The 16,665-nt window shown below is 43.2% G+C and overlaps 1 protein-coding gene across 2 annotated transcripts; it reads right to left on the bottom strand.

Annotated features, from left to right (window-relative positions):
• Positions 1-1,410: 1,410 nt before the first annotated feature.
• LOC120981664 (SLAM family member 5-like) lies at positions 1,411-16,263 on the bottom strand. Of its 2 annotated transcripts, none has more exons than XM_040411271.1 (5): positions 16,192-16,263; positions 9,519-9,845; positions 6,079-6,360; positions 2,586-2,701; positions 1,411-1,687 (listed from the first exon to the last, which is right to left on the bottom strand). In XM_040411271.1, the coding sequence occupies exons 1-5, from the start codon at positions 16,256-16,258 to the stop codon at positions 1,667-1,669; spliced, it is 813 nt and encodes a 270-aa protein (XP_040267205.1). In that variant the 5' UTR covers positions 16,259-16,263; the 3' UTR covers positions 1,411-1,666. The 2 variants fall into 2 exon arrangements, with proteins under 2 accessions (XP_040267205.1, XP_040267206.1); XM_040411272.1 differs by having other exon boundaries at positions 2,582-2,701.
• Positions 16,264-16,665: the final 402 nt, after the last annotated feature.

Below are 16,665 nucleotides of genomic sequence, written 5' to 3' on the forward strand. Positions count from 1 at the left end.
GCATGTTATCTCCTACTGGACCACAGCTGGCTCACTGTGTGGATGGTATATATAAAATACTTTGTCTTACACAGAGGTTATATCTTCTCAAGATGTCTCTACTTCTTATAATGCAGTGTACTTTCCCATTGAGATCTTTCTGTACACAGTTGAAGGGGTTCTCTTCTGATTTAATAGTTAACAAGTGATGTGTATATAACATGTTTCATAACTCTTGTGTTATGGTCGTGTTTTATGTTGACACATGTTTTGATGTTAGTTACACAACAAAACTATGTCATCACCCATAGGGCACTATAACCACACCCAGATCTGCTATAGTGGTAGAAACATATTAGACGAGATGGTTTCCTTCATGAAACTCTATGGTGCCTGTAGTTATTCTGCCACCATGTAGCTCCCATTTCGGTGGTGTGATACATTAATGGTAGAAGATGGAAACATTTGTGAGGACTTAATCAGAACATTGGATCCAAAAATGAGATGTGCAAATCTTTTCTTTATACTTTTCCAAAGTCTAAGATGACCCTGGAGTTCTTCTGATCACATATTCTTCAAACTTCACCATTATATTTCACATTTTTTTGGACATTAAAAAAATAATTAAAACAGCTATAAAATTAATATTAAGATTCGTAGTGGTCACTCGATTTGGATATTAGACCTTCTGTGGTGGATGACTTCTTCTGATGGACTCAAGGAACCTCAGACTATACTGAAACCCTGGAGCCCACAGTGTCACTTTAGGTACATAGGAAGACACCAGTATTATAAATGGTACATAATAGGTGGAGACCATGGTACAGATTTTGCATTTAGCGCCCAAGAGCTTCAAGATTGGTCATTACAGGGGCAGTCTACTTTCAACCCCTTGGGAGCTGATGTAGAGTATGTTGTATTCTTTTCTTTGCACACATGCAGAGACACGTCCAGGATTCAACACAAGAAACGAGGACGTGCAGTTGGCGGAGGGCAAGGACTCCTCTGACTTCTGCTAGGAACCGCCTTAGGATTGTGTATTTTAAGAATTAACCCGTAAAGATACATTATAAGAATGCAGTTTTTTGCTTTGTCAACCTCCACATTCCAGACACCATAACCTCTTTATTTTTGTATCAATGGAGCTGTCTGAGGACTTTTTTTGGTCAGGTTGACCTGTATTCTCATCGGTACTGTACCTACAATTTTTCGATTCCTAGTTTTTGTGAGGGAGGATGAACAAAAAGCAGCTATTGTAGCAGCAGGAGACGGTCATTGTTTTAGGGGAGCTTTTTTTGACAGTGTTCACCATTCAGGACAGATTAATGTGTTCATTTTATAGTACAGGTCGTTATGGATGCAGCGATACCAATTTTGTATGTTTTTTTTTTATTCTTTTTTATTTTTCTCCAACAAACCATTGTATAAGAGCATATCTTTTTTCTTTTCTTTTTTTTTCACTTTTCTACAATTTTTTTTTATTTTTTACATCCCATCTTGTGGCTCTCTGGCTGTTGCCTGCAGCTGTCAGGACATACTGGGAGCTGTAGTTTCCCCGACAGGCAGATGAAAGATTTACACTATGTTGCCTGTAGATGCATTTTTTTCTAAAACTGTTTATGTGCTGCCAGCGGAGTTGGTGTCGTGTAATACTGGCGTAGGTGATGTTGGCTGCAGAGTCATTTCTCTATGTCCACAGTGTGTTAAGCTGTGAAAAAAAGTAGAAAGAAAAATTAAAACTTAGCAATTTATTCTATATTCACAACTGCACATTTTCTAGGATGTGTCCCAATTGCAGCAACTGTAATTCAGACACCGGCCATACTTTCTGCCATACCCACTGACGCCAATCGTCAAATGTCTCCCAATTGTTGCAACTGTAAATCAAACACCGGCCATACTTTCTGCTATACCCATCGACATCAAATGTGAGCACTTCTCTTACCTGATTCACAATGCCTGGTTAACATGTTATTTCATCTGAAACGAAACTTCTGAAATCCTGATAAAAGAAAATGGAAAATACTTAGTCACTATTCTCTCTACTTTGCCCCTCACCTACCCCACGATTACTGGTGCCTTCTTATTTAGCAGTCGGACCGTTGATTCTCCTCAGGGGAGGTCCTTTACCACTACACCAACTACAGCTAGGCCCTGGTCACATGACCAGAGTAAGGCAGTACAAGAGGAACTTGGCTATTTCTCCCTTTCTTACAGTTTAAGAATCACTTCCATAAGAAGAGCACGCCAAGAGACTAAAAAGAGCTTTTTCAGGGGAGAAAATAAGTATTCGAGTATAGTTACATGTTAAGCCCCACCTCCTTTTTTATATTGGAGGGCCTACAAAATAGTAGTAATGCTCCATTCTGAAAATTAGCATAAGCTACACCCTCTTGACATAGAAATCAATGGAGAGTCCCGGAGGCAACCATTCACTGTCTGTATATATGGGGACATGATGACGTCTCGTACACATCAAGGACTTATCATGTGACTGCAGTGGCCAATAGCAGCCCACCACAGTGATATGGAGTGTCACCACAGTGGTCACGAGATGTGATTGAAGTGCCCTTTATACAGAAAGTGGTAGGAGACTACCTACCTACCTTTTCTTCCCTTATCATAGCAAGATATATTATTAACGGCACCAGGAACAGTACACATTGCGCTGGCTTTATGATCAGAAGATAAAGAGATCTCGATCTCAAAGTGGGTGACCTTTCTGTAAACAAGAACAGAGACATCATTGAGATGGGTTGTCATTAAAAAGCAAAAACTGTCCTGCTTAAAGATTACCCCACTCAGGAGCATCGGCCCCATAAAAATTCACACTGCCTGGTAGGAATGATCCTGCTGATTAAAATGATACCTCACTTGTGAAAATCGGTTGTGGCGTTCCTGAGAAAAAATACTTTTTTATACAAAGGAAGGCTTCAGCGCATTAAGGGGCAGGGCCAAGCTCATTAGCGCTCCTCAGCTATCCAGTGTTGGCCACGCCCCTCACTGTAAAGAAAACATGTCATTTTTCTCAGGAACGCCACAACCGATTTTCACAAGACAGGTATCATTTTAATCAGCAGGGTCAGCCCTGTAAATTTTCAACTAAACAGTGGACGAAAAACCTATTTTTAATTTGGAGCAGGAGAGGTTGTTGGTGCAAAACCCCCTTCTTCTATAATTGTCGGGGTCCCAATTAAAGTGTCCTTATGAGCGCTCAGAGAGCAGACACAGACACACTGCTGAATCAGATTCTCTCCTTTATTCCACACACGTATACATTTTTATAACACTACAGATAATCATAGCCAAATCTGGCCCACTACCATGGGGGTGAAAATCGAAACTAATAATTTGTTTTGTTATTCATAAAAGGCAATACTTCCGCACTATACTAACAGAATTCTAATAATTAAGAAGTTTCTGCAGCATCTTATCTCAAAGTTGACATTCTTCAGCAGTACATCCGTAAACTCAGAAGGAACATAACTCTCTCTTGTATGTCAAACTCTGATAAGGGAGCGAGGGAGCTGCTTACCTTGGCCTTGCAGCCAGGAACATTTGATCTATATACACAGAGACTCCCTACATCCTGCCAGCTGGCTCATTCATTTTCCACATATGCACAAGATGGAAGAAATATTTATACAAAATGGATTCTCATCTCTCACAAGGTCTACGTGTCCCGATGTGCTCAGTCTATAAGCACTAGGCTTACTTTGTGTATGTACTGAACAGTAGTTTACCGCTGATACATCACTGAACAGCAGAGCTGACAATCAGGAGAGCCAACTACTTCCCCCTTCCCTCCCAGGATCCCACATGCCAGCTACAGGTTTGGCTCAGTGTATGCGCTCCCGTTCCTGTGCAGGTTACAGGCCACCTCCTGCTCTCTCCACCAAACTGCAGGCACTTCTTCATGGAGTATGAACTGCCTCATATGCTGCTCTGGTGAGTACACATTATACATACTGTACATGTAAGTCATCTCTCTTTACCTTCTAGGAATGATGTATGTGTACGAGGTACTTATACATGTGTATGAACACTCTGTATGTGCTTCTATATGGATTATATGTATGTGTTTTTTATATAGATTGTGTATGCATCTCTTTGTATATAGATTGTGTATGCATGTGTTTCTATATGGATTATGTTTGTGTTTCTATATGGATTTTGGGTGTGTGTTTCTGTATAGATTATATATAGATTACGTTTGTGTTTCTATATGGATTATATGTATGTGTTTCTATATACACTCACCTAAAGAATTATTAGTGCCCCCATACTAATACGGTGTTGGACCCCCTTTTGCCTTCAGAACTGCCTTAATTCTACGTGGCATTGATTCCACAAGGTGCTGATAGCATTCTTTAGAAATGTTGGCCCATATTGATAGGATAGCATCTTGCAGTTGATGGAGATTTGAGGGATGCACATCCAGGGCACGAAGCTCCCGTTCCACCACATCCCAAAGATGCTCTATTGGGTTGAGATCTGGTGACTGTGGGGCCATTTTAGAACAGTGAATTCATTGTCATGTTCAAGAAACCAATGTGAAATGATTGGAGCTTTGTGACATGGTGCATTATCCTGCTGGAAGTGGCCATCAGAGGATGGGTACATGTTCTCATTCTGTTTACGCCAAATTCGGACTCTACCATTTGAATGTCTCAACAGAAATCGAGACTCATCAGACCAGGCAACATTTTTCCAGTCTTCAACAGTCCAATTTTGGTGAGCTCATGCAAATTGTAGCCTCTTTTTCCTATTTGTAGTGGAGATGAGTGGTACCCGGTGGGGTCTTCTGCTGTTGTAGCCCATCCGCCTCAAGGTTGTGCGTGTTGTGGCTTCACAAATGCTTTGCTGCAGACCTCGGTTGTAACGAGTGGTTATTTCAGCCAACGTTGCTCTTCTATCAGCTTGAATCAGTCGGCCCATTCTCCTCTGACCTCTCGCATCCACAAGGCATTTTTGCCCACAGGACTGCCGCATACTGGATGTTTTTCCCTTTTCACACCATTCTTTGTAAACCCTAGAAATGGTTGTGCGTGAAAATCCCAGTAACTGAGCAGATTGTGAAATACTCAGACCGGCCCGTCTGGCACCAACAACCATGCCACGCTCAAAATTGCTTAAATCACCTTTCTTTCCCATTCTGACATTCAGTTTGGAGTTCAGGAGATTGTCTTGACCAGGAGCACCCCCCTAAATGCATTGAAGCAACTGCCATGTGATTGGTTGACTAGAGAATTGCATTAATGAGAAATAGAACAGGTGTTCCTAATAATTCTTTAGGTGAGTGTAGATTATGTATGTGTTTCTATTTAGATTACATTTGTGTATATGTGCTTCTATATGGATAAGGCTACTTTCACATTAGCGTTTTCAATTCCGCTATTGAGATTTCAATAGCGGATTTTAGCGGATGAAAACGCTTCAGTTTCGTCCCCATTCATTGTGAATGGGGTCAAAACTGAACTGAACGAAACGGAATGTATTCTGTTCCATTTGGTTGCGCTCCCATCCCAGACAGAATAACGCTGCATGCAGCATTTTTCTGTCCGCGATGTGGTTACCGAGCAAGACGGATCCGTCCTGGCACACATTGTAAGTCAATGGGGACCTATCCGTTTTCTCTGACACAATAGAAAACGGATCCGTCCCCCTTTGACCTTCAATGGTGTTAATGACGGATCCGTCATGGCTACAGAAGACATAATACAACCGGATCCGTTCATGACGGATGCAGGCGGTTGTATTATTGTAACGGAAGCATTTTTGCAGATCCATGACAAATCTGCAAAAAACGCTAATGTGAAAGTAGCCTAATATGTATGTGTCTCTGTATAGATTGCGCAGATTGTGTATAGGTGTTTCTATTTGGATTACATTTGTTTTTCTATATGCATTATTGTTTCTATATGGATTTTGGGGGGGTGTTTCTGCATAGATAAGATATGGATTACGTATCTGTTTCTATATGGATTACGTTTCTGTATATGTGTTTCTATATGGATTATATGTATGTGTTTCTATACATTACCCATCTGTGAGCTTAACCTAACCTTAATAATCCAGCCATTCTGAAGAGAATCTCACCTGTAAACATACAGGTTTCTTGTACGTGGATAGAGACATTCTTCTTGTCCACAGGGTTCTGGACTATGCACAGGATCTCCATGTCCTTGGAGTCGTTCTTCAGGGATATCTGGACTGTTCTTCCATTATTATACTGCTGACAATCAGATTTCCTATCTCCACATTGCCAGCTATAGGAGAAATCTGATGTGTTTGATGGGACAGAGCAATGAAGAGTAACATTGCATCTGTCTATGGCGTTCTCCGTCACCTCAGTCCTTATACTTGGAAGTGGAACAGGCTCTGTAATGAGAGAACATATAAGGCACTGTAGACCTTGGTGGACCGATGTGTGAAGGGTTGATCCTGCTGATTAAAATGATACTTGTTTTGTGAAAATCGGTGGTGGCGTTCCTGAGAAAAAAGACTTTTGTTATTTATATAAATGAAGTCTTTAGTGCACTGAGGGGCGTGGCCAGCACTGAGAAGCCAGGCCCCACCCCTCTGTGCACTGAAGCCCTCATTTGTATGAAGAGTAAAAGCCTTTTTTCTCGGGAACATCACAACTGATTTTCACAAGACAGATGTCATTTTAATCAGCAGAATCAACCTTACCAGGCATTGTGGCTGGTTTAACAGAGTTGTTTCTGCTAATACAAGCCCTTTAAATGCTCCCAATTGCAGAGTTCCTGAATTAGGATTACATAATAAACTTAAAATCGTTTGAGTGCAGCTCTGGAGTATAATACAGGATGTAACTCAGGATCAGTACAGGGTAAGTAATGTAATGTATGTACACAGTGACTGCACCAGCAGAATAGTGAGTGCAGCTCTGGAGTATAATACAGGACGTAACTCAGGATCAGTACAGGATTAGTAATATATGTACACAGTGACTGCACCAGCAGAATAGTGAGTGCAGCTCTGGAGTATAATACAGGATGTAACTCAGGATCAGTACAGGATAAGTAATGTATGTACACAGTGACTGCACCAGCAGAATAGTGACTGCAGCTCTGGAGTATAATACAGGACGTAACTCAGGATCAGTACAGGATTAGTAATGTATGTACACAGTGAATCCACCAGTAGAATAGTGAGTGCAGCTCTGGAGTATAATACAGGATGTAACTCAGGATCAGTACAGGATAAGTAATGTATGTACACAGTGATTGCACCAGCAGAATAGTGAGTGCAGCTCTGGAGTATAATACAGGATGTAACTCAGGATCAGTACAGGATAAGTAATGTATGTACACAGTGACTGCACCAGCAGAATAGTGAGTGCAGCTCTGGAGTATAATACAGGATGTAACTCAGGATCAGTACAGGATAAGTAATGTATGTACACAGTGACTGCACCAGCAGAATAGTGAGTGCAGCTCTGGAGTATAATACAGGATGTAACTCAGGATCAGTACAGGATAATGTTACGTATGAATGTAAAGCTATGTTTTGTTTTTTGTTTTTTTTAATCTTGGACAATCCCTTTAAGTGGTGGTGAAGATCATCCATACAATGTCTATGAGTAGTTAGAAAAATAACAGGAAGATGCAATAGGTCTGAGGATGCTATATGGAGCTGTCACATAAGAATAGCTACATTAGGAGCTGTAATCCAATCAGTGTTGCTAGAAGTGTACTGCCATACTGCACACATATTATACCACATTGTACGGTGTCAAATCACTGCTGATTAGAGGGCAATCTCTGAGGACAGTGATCTTTAACCCCTTAAGGACCCATGAAGTAGCTGTACGTCATGGGTCCGATCCCTAAACATGGCGCCCGCTCGCATGTGCAGCAGGCGCCTTAGCCGCGGGGTTTCTGCTATTTAAAATTACAGAGACCCGCGACATATGTATGCGATCAGCCATAAGGCTGATCGCATACATCTTACCTTTCAGATGCCGTGGTCAAATGTGACTACGGCATCTGCGCAGACCGGAACCCGAAGTCGCGCGCTTCCGGTCCGGTAACAGCGTTTCCCGGCTGAGATCGGGGAACCTGTTACCTTGTGCTAATTGACTGAAGCCTCAAGCAGGCTTCAGAGTCAATTAGATGTATATATCAATACAGGCCACTAGGTGGCAGCCTTGTATTGATATAGTGCAAATGAAGTCTTCAATGATGGCTATTTACCCAAGATGACTTAAAATAAGTTTTAAAAAAAGTTAAAAAAAGGTTTTACAAATATAGAAAAAAATGAAAAAAACTAAAAGTTCAAATAACCCCCCTTTCCTTAAAAAAAAAAAACTTAACTAATGAAAAAATAAACATCATGGGCATCGGCGTGTGCGAAAATGCCCATACTATTAAAATATAACAATATTAATGGCAGACGGAAAAAAAATTCAAACAGCCAATTTGCCATTTTTTGTCACTTCAACTACCCAATAATTTTTTTAGAAAAAGTGTTCAAAAAGTTGCACACACTTTATCACTGAAAAGAACAGATCGTCCCGCAAAAAATGAGCCCTCATACGGCCCCGTACACATAATTACAAAAAGGTTATAGTGTGCTATCGTAACCGTACTGACCTGGAGAGTAAAGATAACAGGTCAATTTTACCACATAGTGTACAGTGTAAAAAATAAATAAAAAACCTTTATCAGAATTGCATTTTTTCCCAATTCTACCCCATTTGGAATTTTTTTACCGCTCCCTACTACATGGTATGCAACCGTAAATGGTGCCGTTAGAAAGTACAACTTGCCCCGCAAAAATAAGCCCTCTTAAGGCTATGTGAATTGAAAAATAAAAAAGTTAGGACTATGGGAAGGCGGGGAGTGAAAAACGAAAATGCAAAAATGGAAAATCCCAGGGTCCTTAAGGGGTTAAATGATTGTTTCTGGTTTCCTGCATTTCAGTGGCAGGCAGCAATGTCATTTCACATGTAGTTGGCTCCCCCTAGTGGTCACTGCAGACCTCTTCACCTCTGTCACCTGCATCTGCACAATTGTTTGGTAGCGGTATGGAGACATTTTTCTGGTTCCCGTTCTAGATAAGATCTGGATGTCCTTGAAGTCTTTCTTCAATAACATCTGCATGGAGCCATTTTCAGTTTACTAAATGATCCCAATCCAGGAGCTACCTAGTTAAAGAGAACCCATCTGGTAGGGTTGATCCTGCTGATCAGAACCATACCTGTCTTGTGAAAATCTGTCGTTCCCCAGCATAAAAGCCTTTTATTCTTTATGCAAATTAGGGCTTCGGTGCCCTCAGGGGCGTGACCAGTACTTAGGAACTGAGGTGCACCGAGAGGCTAGGACACACCCCTCAGTGCACCGAATCCTTAATTTACATAAAAAATAAAAATCTTTTTATTTCTCAGGAACGGCAGAACTGATTTTCACAAGACAGGTATCATTTAAATCAGCAGGATCAGCGCTACAAGGCGATAGGGCTGGTTTAATAGGGTTGATCCTGGGATACTATAAAGTCAACGTGAATATACGTACCATAGACGGTGACATTAAATGAATAAGATTCTCGTACTCCATTTACATCTACAACGTCAATGGTGTACATCCCACCATCTTCCATAGTCAGATCCACGATGGTCAATGTGTGTAGGTTCTCAGACACTTGTAGCCGATCCCTGAACTTAGAGGGATATACATAATGTGGTTTCTCAGTGGTGTCCAGTATTGTGACTTGTTCATTGATCTTATCAAACCTCCAGGTAATTAATTTACTTGCTCCGATCTTCTGGGAAGGAGAATAAGACATCCTGAGCGATCCGTGCAGTAGAACGTTCTTGTGGACCTGGATGTTGGCTTCACCTCCTGCAGACACAGGAGAAACCATCACTGTCACATTTACTGGGGTTGTCTGACTTTATCCTAAGAACGAATGATCGTTTAATAAAAATAATTATATAGCGGAGTTCAGCCCCAGCGTGTGATGGTGGTGGCAGCACAAGGATTGCTGCTCGCAAGAGGAGCCGCGGTCAAGAAAAGGCAGACGCGTCCCTACCGTGGTAAGCAGACATGTTATATAGGTCAAACTAACACACCTTCCTGACCCTGGACTGCGTGATTCTTCTTCTGCCAGTGTCATGAAGGTCTGTTCGTTAGGGCGATCAGTGGTGGATGAGGTTTCGGCTCAGTGATTTGCGTTAGGGCTCATTCACACGACCATATATTTTTTTCAGTTTCTGTTCCGTTTTTTTTTTTGCGGACCGTATGCTGAACGTCATTTTAATGGGTCCGCAAAAAAAACGGAATGTACTCCATGAGCATTCCGTTTCCGTATGTCCGTATTTCCGTTCCGCAACATTTTGAGTCTTGTCCTATTATTGTCCGCATTACGGACAAGGATAGGACTGTTCTATTAGGAGCCAGCTGTTCCGTTCCGCAAAATACGGAATGCACACGGACGTCATACGTATTTTTTGCGCACTGCAAAATACATACGGTCGTGTGAACGGAGCAGAAAGTGTAAATCCTAACAATCACTTCCTGTGCTCTCTAAGCCCAAGGTCCCTTCACCCCCCTCACGTCTTATATAGAAGATAACCATTATGACCTGGAACACACACTGCAGCCCCCCACCTCTCAAGAACCTGGTCTTTTGGAGATGGGTTTTCTTTTTTTTTAGAAGAATGTTTTTATGGGATCCCACGGGAATTCGTCTGCTTTCTGGCAGAAATGAATAGGTAATGGTGGTCGTGCTGCCCAGTACATAGAGGCACGTCAGGTAAAGGTGTATCGGATTTCCAAGCTCTTCACAATGCATCCACACAAAATAAAATTCAGGGGTCGATGCACCGGAGGACATCCAAACCGCTGTAATGAAATTTTGGCGCAAAATAGTGAAGTTCCAAGTACCCAAGGATTTTTTTTATACTCACAAGAGTGAATTATAAAAGCATGAAACCAAATGGTGGTTCCTCGTGTAGCACCCGACCTAGGTTTCGTCAGGGGTTTCGGTATAGTGAGCGGGGCCCGGTCTAATAGAATACAGTGACTGCACCGGGCCCCGCTGGCATTAAAGCACCAGATGCCGACCCCCACCTCCTGTATTGGAGTTCATTCACTATTTTACCCAGGGACACTATTATGGGGGGGGATCTGTGGATGACACTGTTATGGGGGGGGATCTGTATATATAAAATGCTACCTATATGTCATCCACAGATCCCCCATAACAGTGTCATCCACAGATCCCCCCCATAACAGTGTCATCCATAGATCCCCCCATAACAGTGCCATCCACAGATCCCCCATAACAGTGCCAACCACAGATCCCCCATAACAGTGCCATCCACAGATCCCCCATAACAGTGTGTCATCCACAGATCCCCCATAACAGTGCGTCATCCACAGATCCCCCATAACAGTGCCATCCACAGATCCCCCATAACAGTGTGTCATCCGCAGATCCCCCATAACAGTGCCATCCACAGATCCCTCATAACAGTGTGTCATCCACAGATCCCCCATAACAGTGTGTCATCCACAGATCCCCCATAACAGTGTGTCCTCCACAGATCCCCCATAACAGTGTGTCCTCCACAGATCCCCCATAACAGTGCGTCATCCACAGATCCCCCCATAACAGTGTGTCATCTACAGATCCCCAATAACAGTGTGTCATCCACAGATCCCCCATAACAGTGTGTCATCCACAGATCCCCAATAACAGTGTGTCATCCACAGATCCCCAATAACAGTGTGTCATCCACAGATCCCCCATAACAGTGTGTCCTCCACAGATCCCCCATAACAGTGTGTCCTCCACAGATCCCCCATAACAGTGTGTCCTCCACAGATCTCCCATAACAGTGTCATCCCCAGATCCCCCATAACAGTGTGTCCTCTACAGATCCCCCATAACAGTGTGTCCTCCACAGATCTCCCATAACAGTGTCATCCCCAGATCCCCCATAACAGTGTGTCCTCCACAGATCCCCCATAACAGTGCCATCCACAGATCCCCCATAACAGTGCCATCCACAGATCCCCCCATAACAGTGCCATCCACAGACCACCATTAGTTCAAAGCACACCTTTCGGTTCAAAATATTTTTTTCTTATTGTCCTCTTCTAAAACCTAGGTGCGTCTTATAGGGCAAATAATATGGTAGTTATTTATACTGCACAGTACATATCATTAAAAAGATGAAAAACTGTTTCTGATTTACTTTCCCCCTTGCAAAAAAATAAAAAAATAAAATTGAATTAAAGGTTAATCAATAAAAGATATGTACCCCCACGTTGTGGCACTAATAAAGTAAGCCTAGCAGAGCTATGTGAGTGGGGAAATAAAAAGATGGATCTTGAATAGCGGGAGGTGCCATATTCCATTTCGACGAAATTCGCGAATATTCGCTTGAATATTCGTCTCATATTCATCGAAATCGAATATTCATCATTATTCTAGTTATCGCGATTAATATGCGATTTAAATAATTGCGTATTGCGATTTTAACTTAAGGTAACTTTCCTATTGGTTTGATATCTAGAATTAGCGAAGATGACAAATATGGAGCTAAAACGAAGATGGAGAATACTTTGTTATCTTCGTTTTGAGGAATATGACGAATACATTCGTCATATTCGTCATCTTCGCTAATTCTACCAACCCAACCATAGTAAACCAGGTCTAAGTTGAAATCGCAATGCGATTAATATAACTTGAAGTAATCGCATTGCAATTTCAACTTAATTCTCACATCCGACAGTACATTCTAGTATGGAGACGTTCCCATGGTGATGGGGACGCTCCATGAGCACGGAAGTCGGCAGAAGCGGCAACGGGCACTGACTGGAGCAGCCAGGAATCCTCAGGACAGGTAAGAACAACTTTTTATAATGCTATGTGCCTCTGCTTGACCTTACTTCTACAGGATCATACTGACAGCTTTATCTGACTATGATTCTGTAGCGGTAAGGTCAAGCAGAGGCACATAGCATTATAAATCCAGAACGGAGGATCACTCTCACACACAGAGCGTGATTCCCGCAATGGATTCGCTTCTGTGAAACAGACCTTATACGAGAAATGAGGAGTCTACCAGGTGGATTAGTAATTGATTTGTGTATTTTAGGGAGAGAATTTTTTAAAAAAATCGGTGTTTGTCAAGTATGTACGGTTAAAAAATCAGTGATACAGTTGGCGGTACTGTGGCACTGATGTATTTGGTACTGCTTTGGTGGTATTTTGTGCTGGGTCTGTCTATATATAAGTTGGCTCTGCCTACTTGTGTTGATCCAGCTTACTTGTATTTCCCTGTCTTCTGTTAATTTAGACCCACCTACAACACAGGGACACTTTTATTTTTTTTTCAGGGCCACTTTAAGTTCCTAATCCGCCCATGACTGTGTGGTTGAACTGTGATGGCGGTATGTCACCAGATAGTGCCTGTGGCCTCCATTGTTGCCTTGTAAATGCAGTGGGTGGGTTTGGGGTGGCCCCAACACTACGCTGGGTCCCCCGGATACTGTCGAGGTGTCACCACGCGTTGCTGTTCTCCGGAAGGGATGGTAAGGCGTGGTGCACCCCAATGGAAAATAAGTCCAGAGAGTCAGGGTCTGGAGGAATTCAGGTCCAAAACAATACTGGCATGGCATAGGACTGGCTTCTCCAGTCTCCTCCCTGGCAGAAGAAGGGTTTGATGCTGAGGAAAGGCCTGAGCTAGCTGTCCCTCTCTCTCAGAAGGCTGGCATCATGGTCAAGGGCCCACGGTCTGTAGTTCAGTGGTCCGGGTGGCTCCTTGGTCACAGGGTTAGTGACACAGGGTCTGTGGCTCAGCATCCCTATCTCAGCGTCTTCTGGTCACTCAGGCAGGCTAGCATGAGTCTCCCCTCCAAGCACTGGCCGCTAACTGCAGCACACTAGGGGCTCTGACTGTTCTCCTTATATACAGTTTTTGCTAGACTAGAACCTTCTAGTGGGAGGGGTGGACTGGAGAAACTCAGCACAAACAGATACATTGTTTTAGCTCCTTCTTCTTTGATGACCTGGGAGGAAAAGGACCTTTGGTGACGTCACTGCGCTCATCACATGGTCCGTCACATGGTCCGTCACCATGGTGATGGACCATGTGATGAGCGCAGTGACGTCACCAAAGGTCCTTTTCCTCCCAGGTCATTAAAGAAGAAGAAAGAAGGCGAGCCGGGCTGCGAGATCAAGTGGATGAGGTGAGTTTAATGTTTTATTTATTTTTTAAGGCTACTTTCACACTTGCGTTAGGAGTGGATCCGTCTGGTGTCTGTACAGATGGATCCGCTCCTATAATGCAAACGCTTGCATCCGTTCAGAATGGATCCGTCTGCATAACTGTTTATTTCAGATCTGATTTTTCACTTCGTGAAAACTCAGATCCGACAGTATATTCTAACACAGAGGCGTTCCCATGGTGATGGGGACGCTTCAGGTTAGAATATACTAAAAGAACTGTGTACATGACTTCCCCCTGCTGGTGGAGGGAGGGGGGGCCGGCCGCACTGGCCACCAATGTGTTAACTACAGGGGAGGGAGGGGGGGCCACACTGGCCACCAATGAGTTAAATACAGGGGTGGGAGGGGGGGTCTGCCCTCTGCTGCCTGGCAGCACCTGCCAGGCAGCAGGGGGCAGTCATGTACACATGAAAGTCAATGGGGGACGGATCCGTTTGCAATTGCACCATATTGTGTCAACGTCAAACGGATCCGTCCCCATTGACTTGCATTGTAAGTCTGTATGGAACCGTTTGGCTCCGCACGGCCAGGCGGACACGAAAACGCTGCAAGCTGCGTTCGGGTGTCCGCCTGCTGAGCGGAACGGAGCCCAAACGGTGCCAAACTGATGCATTCTGAGCAGATCCGCTTCCACTCAGAATGCATTGGGGCTGTACGGATCCATTCGGGGCCGCTTGTGAGAGCCTTCAAACGGAACTTACAAGTGGAACCCCGAACGCAAGTGTGAAAGTAGCCTAACCCCTCCAGCGCTATTTTACTATACATTCTGTATTAAAAATGCTATTATTTTCCCTTATAACCATGTTATAAGGGAAAATAATAAAGATCGGGTCTCCATCCCGATCGTCTCCTAGCAACCATGCGTGAAAATCGCACCGTATCCGCACTTGCTTGCGGATGCTTGCGATTTTCACCCAGCCCCATTCACTTCTATGGGGCCTGCGTTGCGTGAAAAACGCACAATATAGAGCATGCTGCGATTTTCACGCAACGCTCAAGGGATGCGTGAAAATCACTGCACGTGTGCACAGCCCCATAGAAATGAATGGGTCCGGATTCAGTGCGGATGAACGCATTGCACCCGCGCGGAAAACTCGCCCGTGTGAAAGAGGCCTAACAGTCTCTCAGTATTCGTTAACCCTTTCCACAGAGCCATATTAATACAGTGATAATGAACAGGATATATATCACAACATATAAAATGCAGGTACACAGTATTAAACAGTATAAGTTAACCCTTTCAAGAGAAATAAAATAAAAAGTTTTAACTTTGCATAGGGGATATAGGCAAATGTCCACAAACGTCCAAATGTCAAAGTACTCCCTGCTCTAGGGCACTACATAAACCAATAAAGTGTCCTCCTGAATCCTTGACTGCTAACCCTTCCCTTTTGCTCTTGATGGACTGCTCCAGTGGTCTCCTGCATAATACTATGTCCTAACTAGTAGGATACCACTGAGCCATTAATCAAGAGCAGGGAAGGGTTGGGGAGCGTCTGCAGCCAAGAAGCCAAGACTTTCCCCCTTAATGATGTCTTTGAATCCTAATGAGGCATGCGGGTAGGGATTGTCCAGATAGGACAATCTTTTAAATTCTAAAAATACTGATAGACCTCAAATTATTATAGATCAGCCAAAATCAGAGTTCATAGCCCAACACTTTCAAATAAAAGACCTTGTGAAGCCCAAATAATGAAGCCCAAATTGACTCACCAGCCCTAACCATGTATTATAGATGATAGGATACGTCCCATCAGTGTAAGTTGGAGATAAGGACTTCTGTGTTAAGTGGAAGGGGCACATTGCTCAGTAGTGCGACAAGGGCAAGACCCTTTAGTCTGTTGATTGCTGAAGGTCTCTTACTTAGTCTCAGATATGTCAATCATCTCTCTGCACCCATAAGCAGCCCCCATAGGTTTCATTATAATAAAATAAAGCAAGACCCACCTAACACGAGCAGGATCACAGCTGTAAGAGAAGCATACAGGCGCCTTGTGGGCTTTTGCAGCTTCATCTTGAGAGAGGTAATGATCGATGTGGTGGAGATGAAGGAAAAACAGTACGTGAGAAACATGAACATTGCAAGGGAAATGATGTAGCAACCACGCAACTTTTTGGGAGGGGTACAACATAATTTGCCGTGTACAATCCACCTAACACAAGCAGGATTACAGCTGTAAGGTGGTTTCTTGCAGCTTCATCTTGAAGAAGATTATATTTGCTGTGTTGGAGATTGAGGAAATATAGGTACATCTTAATAAATTAGAATATATCGTATTTTTCGCTTTATAAGACGCACTTTTTTTTACCCCCAAAAGTGGGGGGGAAATGTCAGTGCGTCTTATAAAACAAAAACTAGTGAGCGCTTCCATTATGGAAGCACTCACTAGTATGTATTAGGAGCGGGGAGCGAAGCGCCGC

This window comes from Bufo bufo, chromosome 11, assembly GCF_905171765.1.
Source record: "Bufo bufo chromosome 11, aBufBuf1.1, whole genome shotgun sequence".
NCBI classification, from domain to species: domain Eukaryota; kingdom Metazoa; phylum Chordata; class Amphibia; order Anura; family Bufonidae; genus Bufo; species Bufo bufo.

Excerpts from the sequence above, each read along its gene's own strand:
- LOC120981664 (XM_040411271.1), bottom strand. The coding sequence starts at position 16,258 with ATGAAGCTGCAAAAGCCCACAAGGCGCCTGTATGCTTCTCTTACAGCT. Across the intron at positions 9,846-16,191 it reads TGTGATCCTGCTCGTGTTAG|GAGGTGAAGCCAACATCCAG; the intron begins GTGGGTCTTGCT and ends CTGTGTCTGCAG. Across the intron at positions 2,702-6,078 it reads AGAAACCTGTATGTTTACAG|AAAGGTCACCCACTTTGAGA; the intron begins GTGAGATTCTCT and ends TCTTGTTTACAG.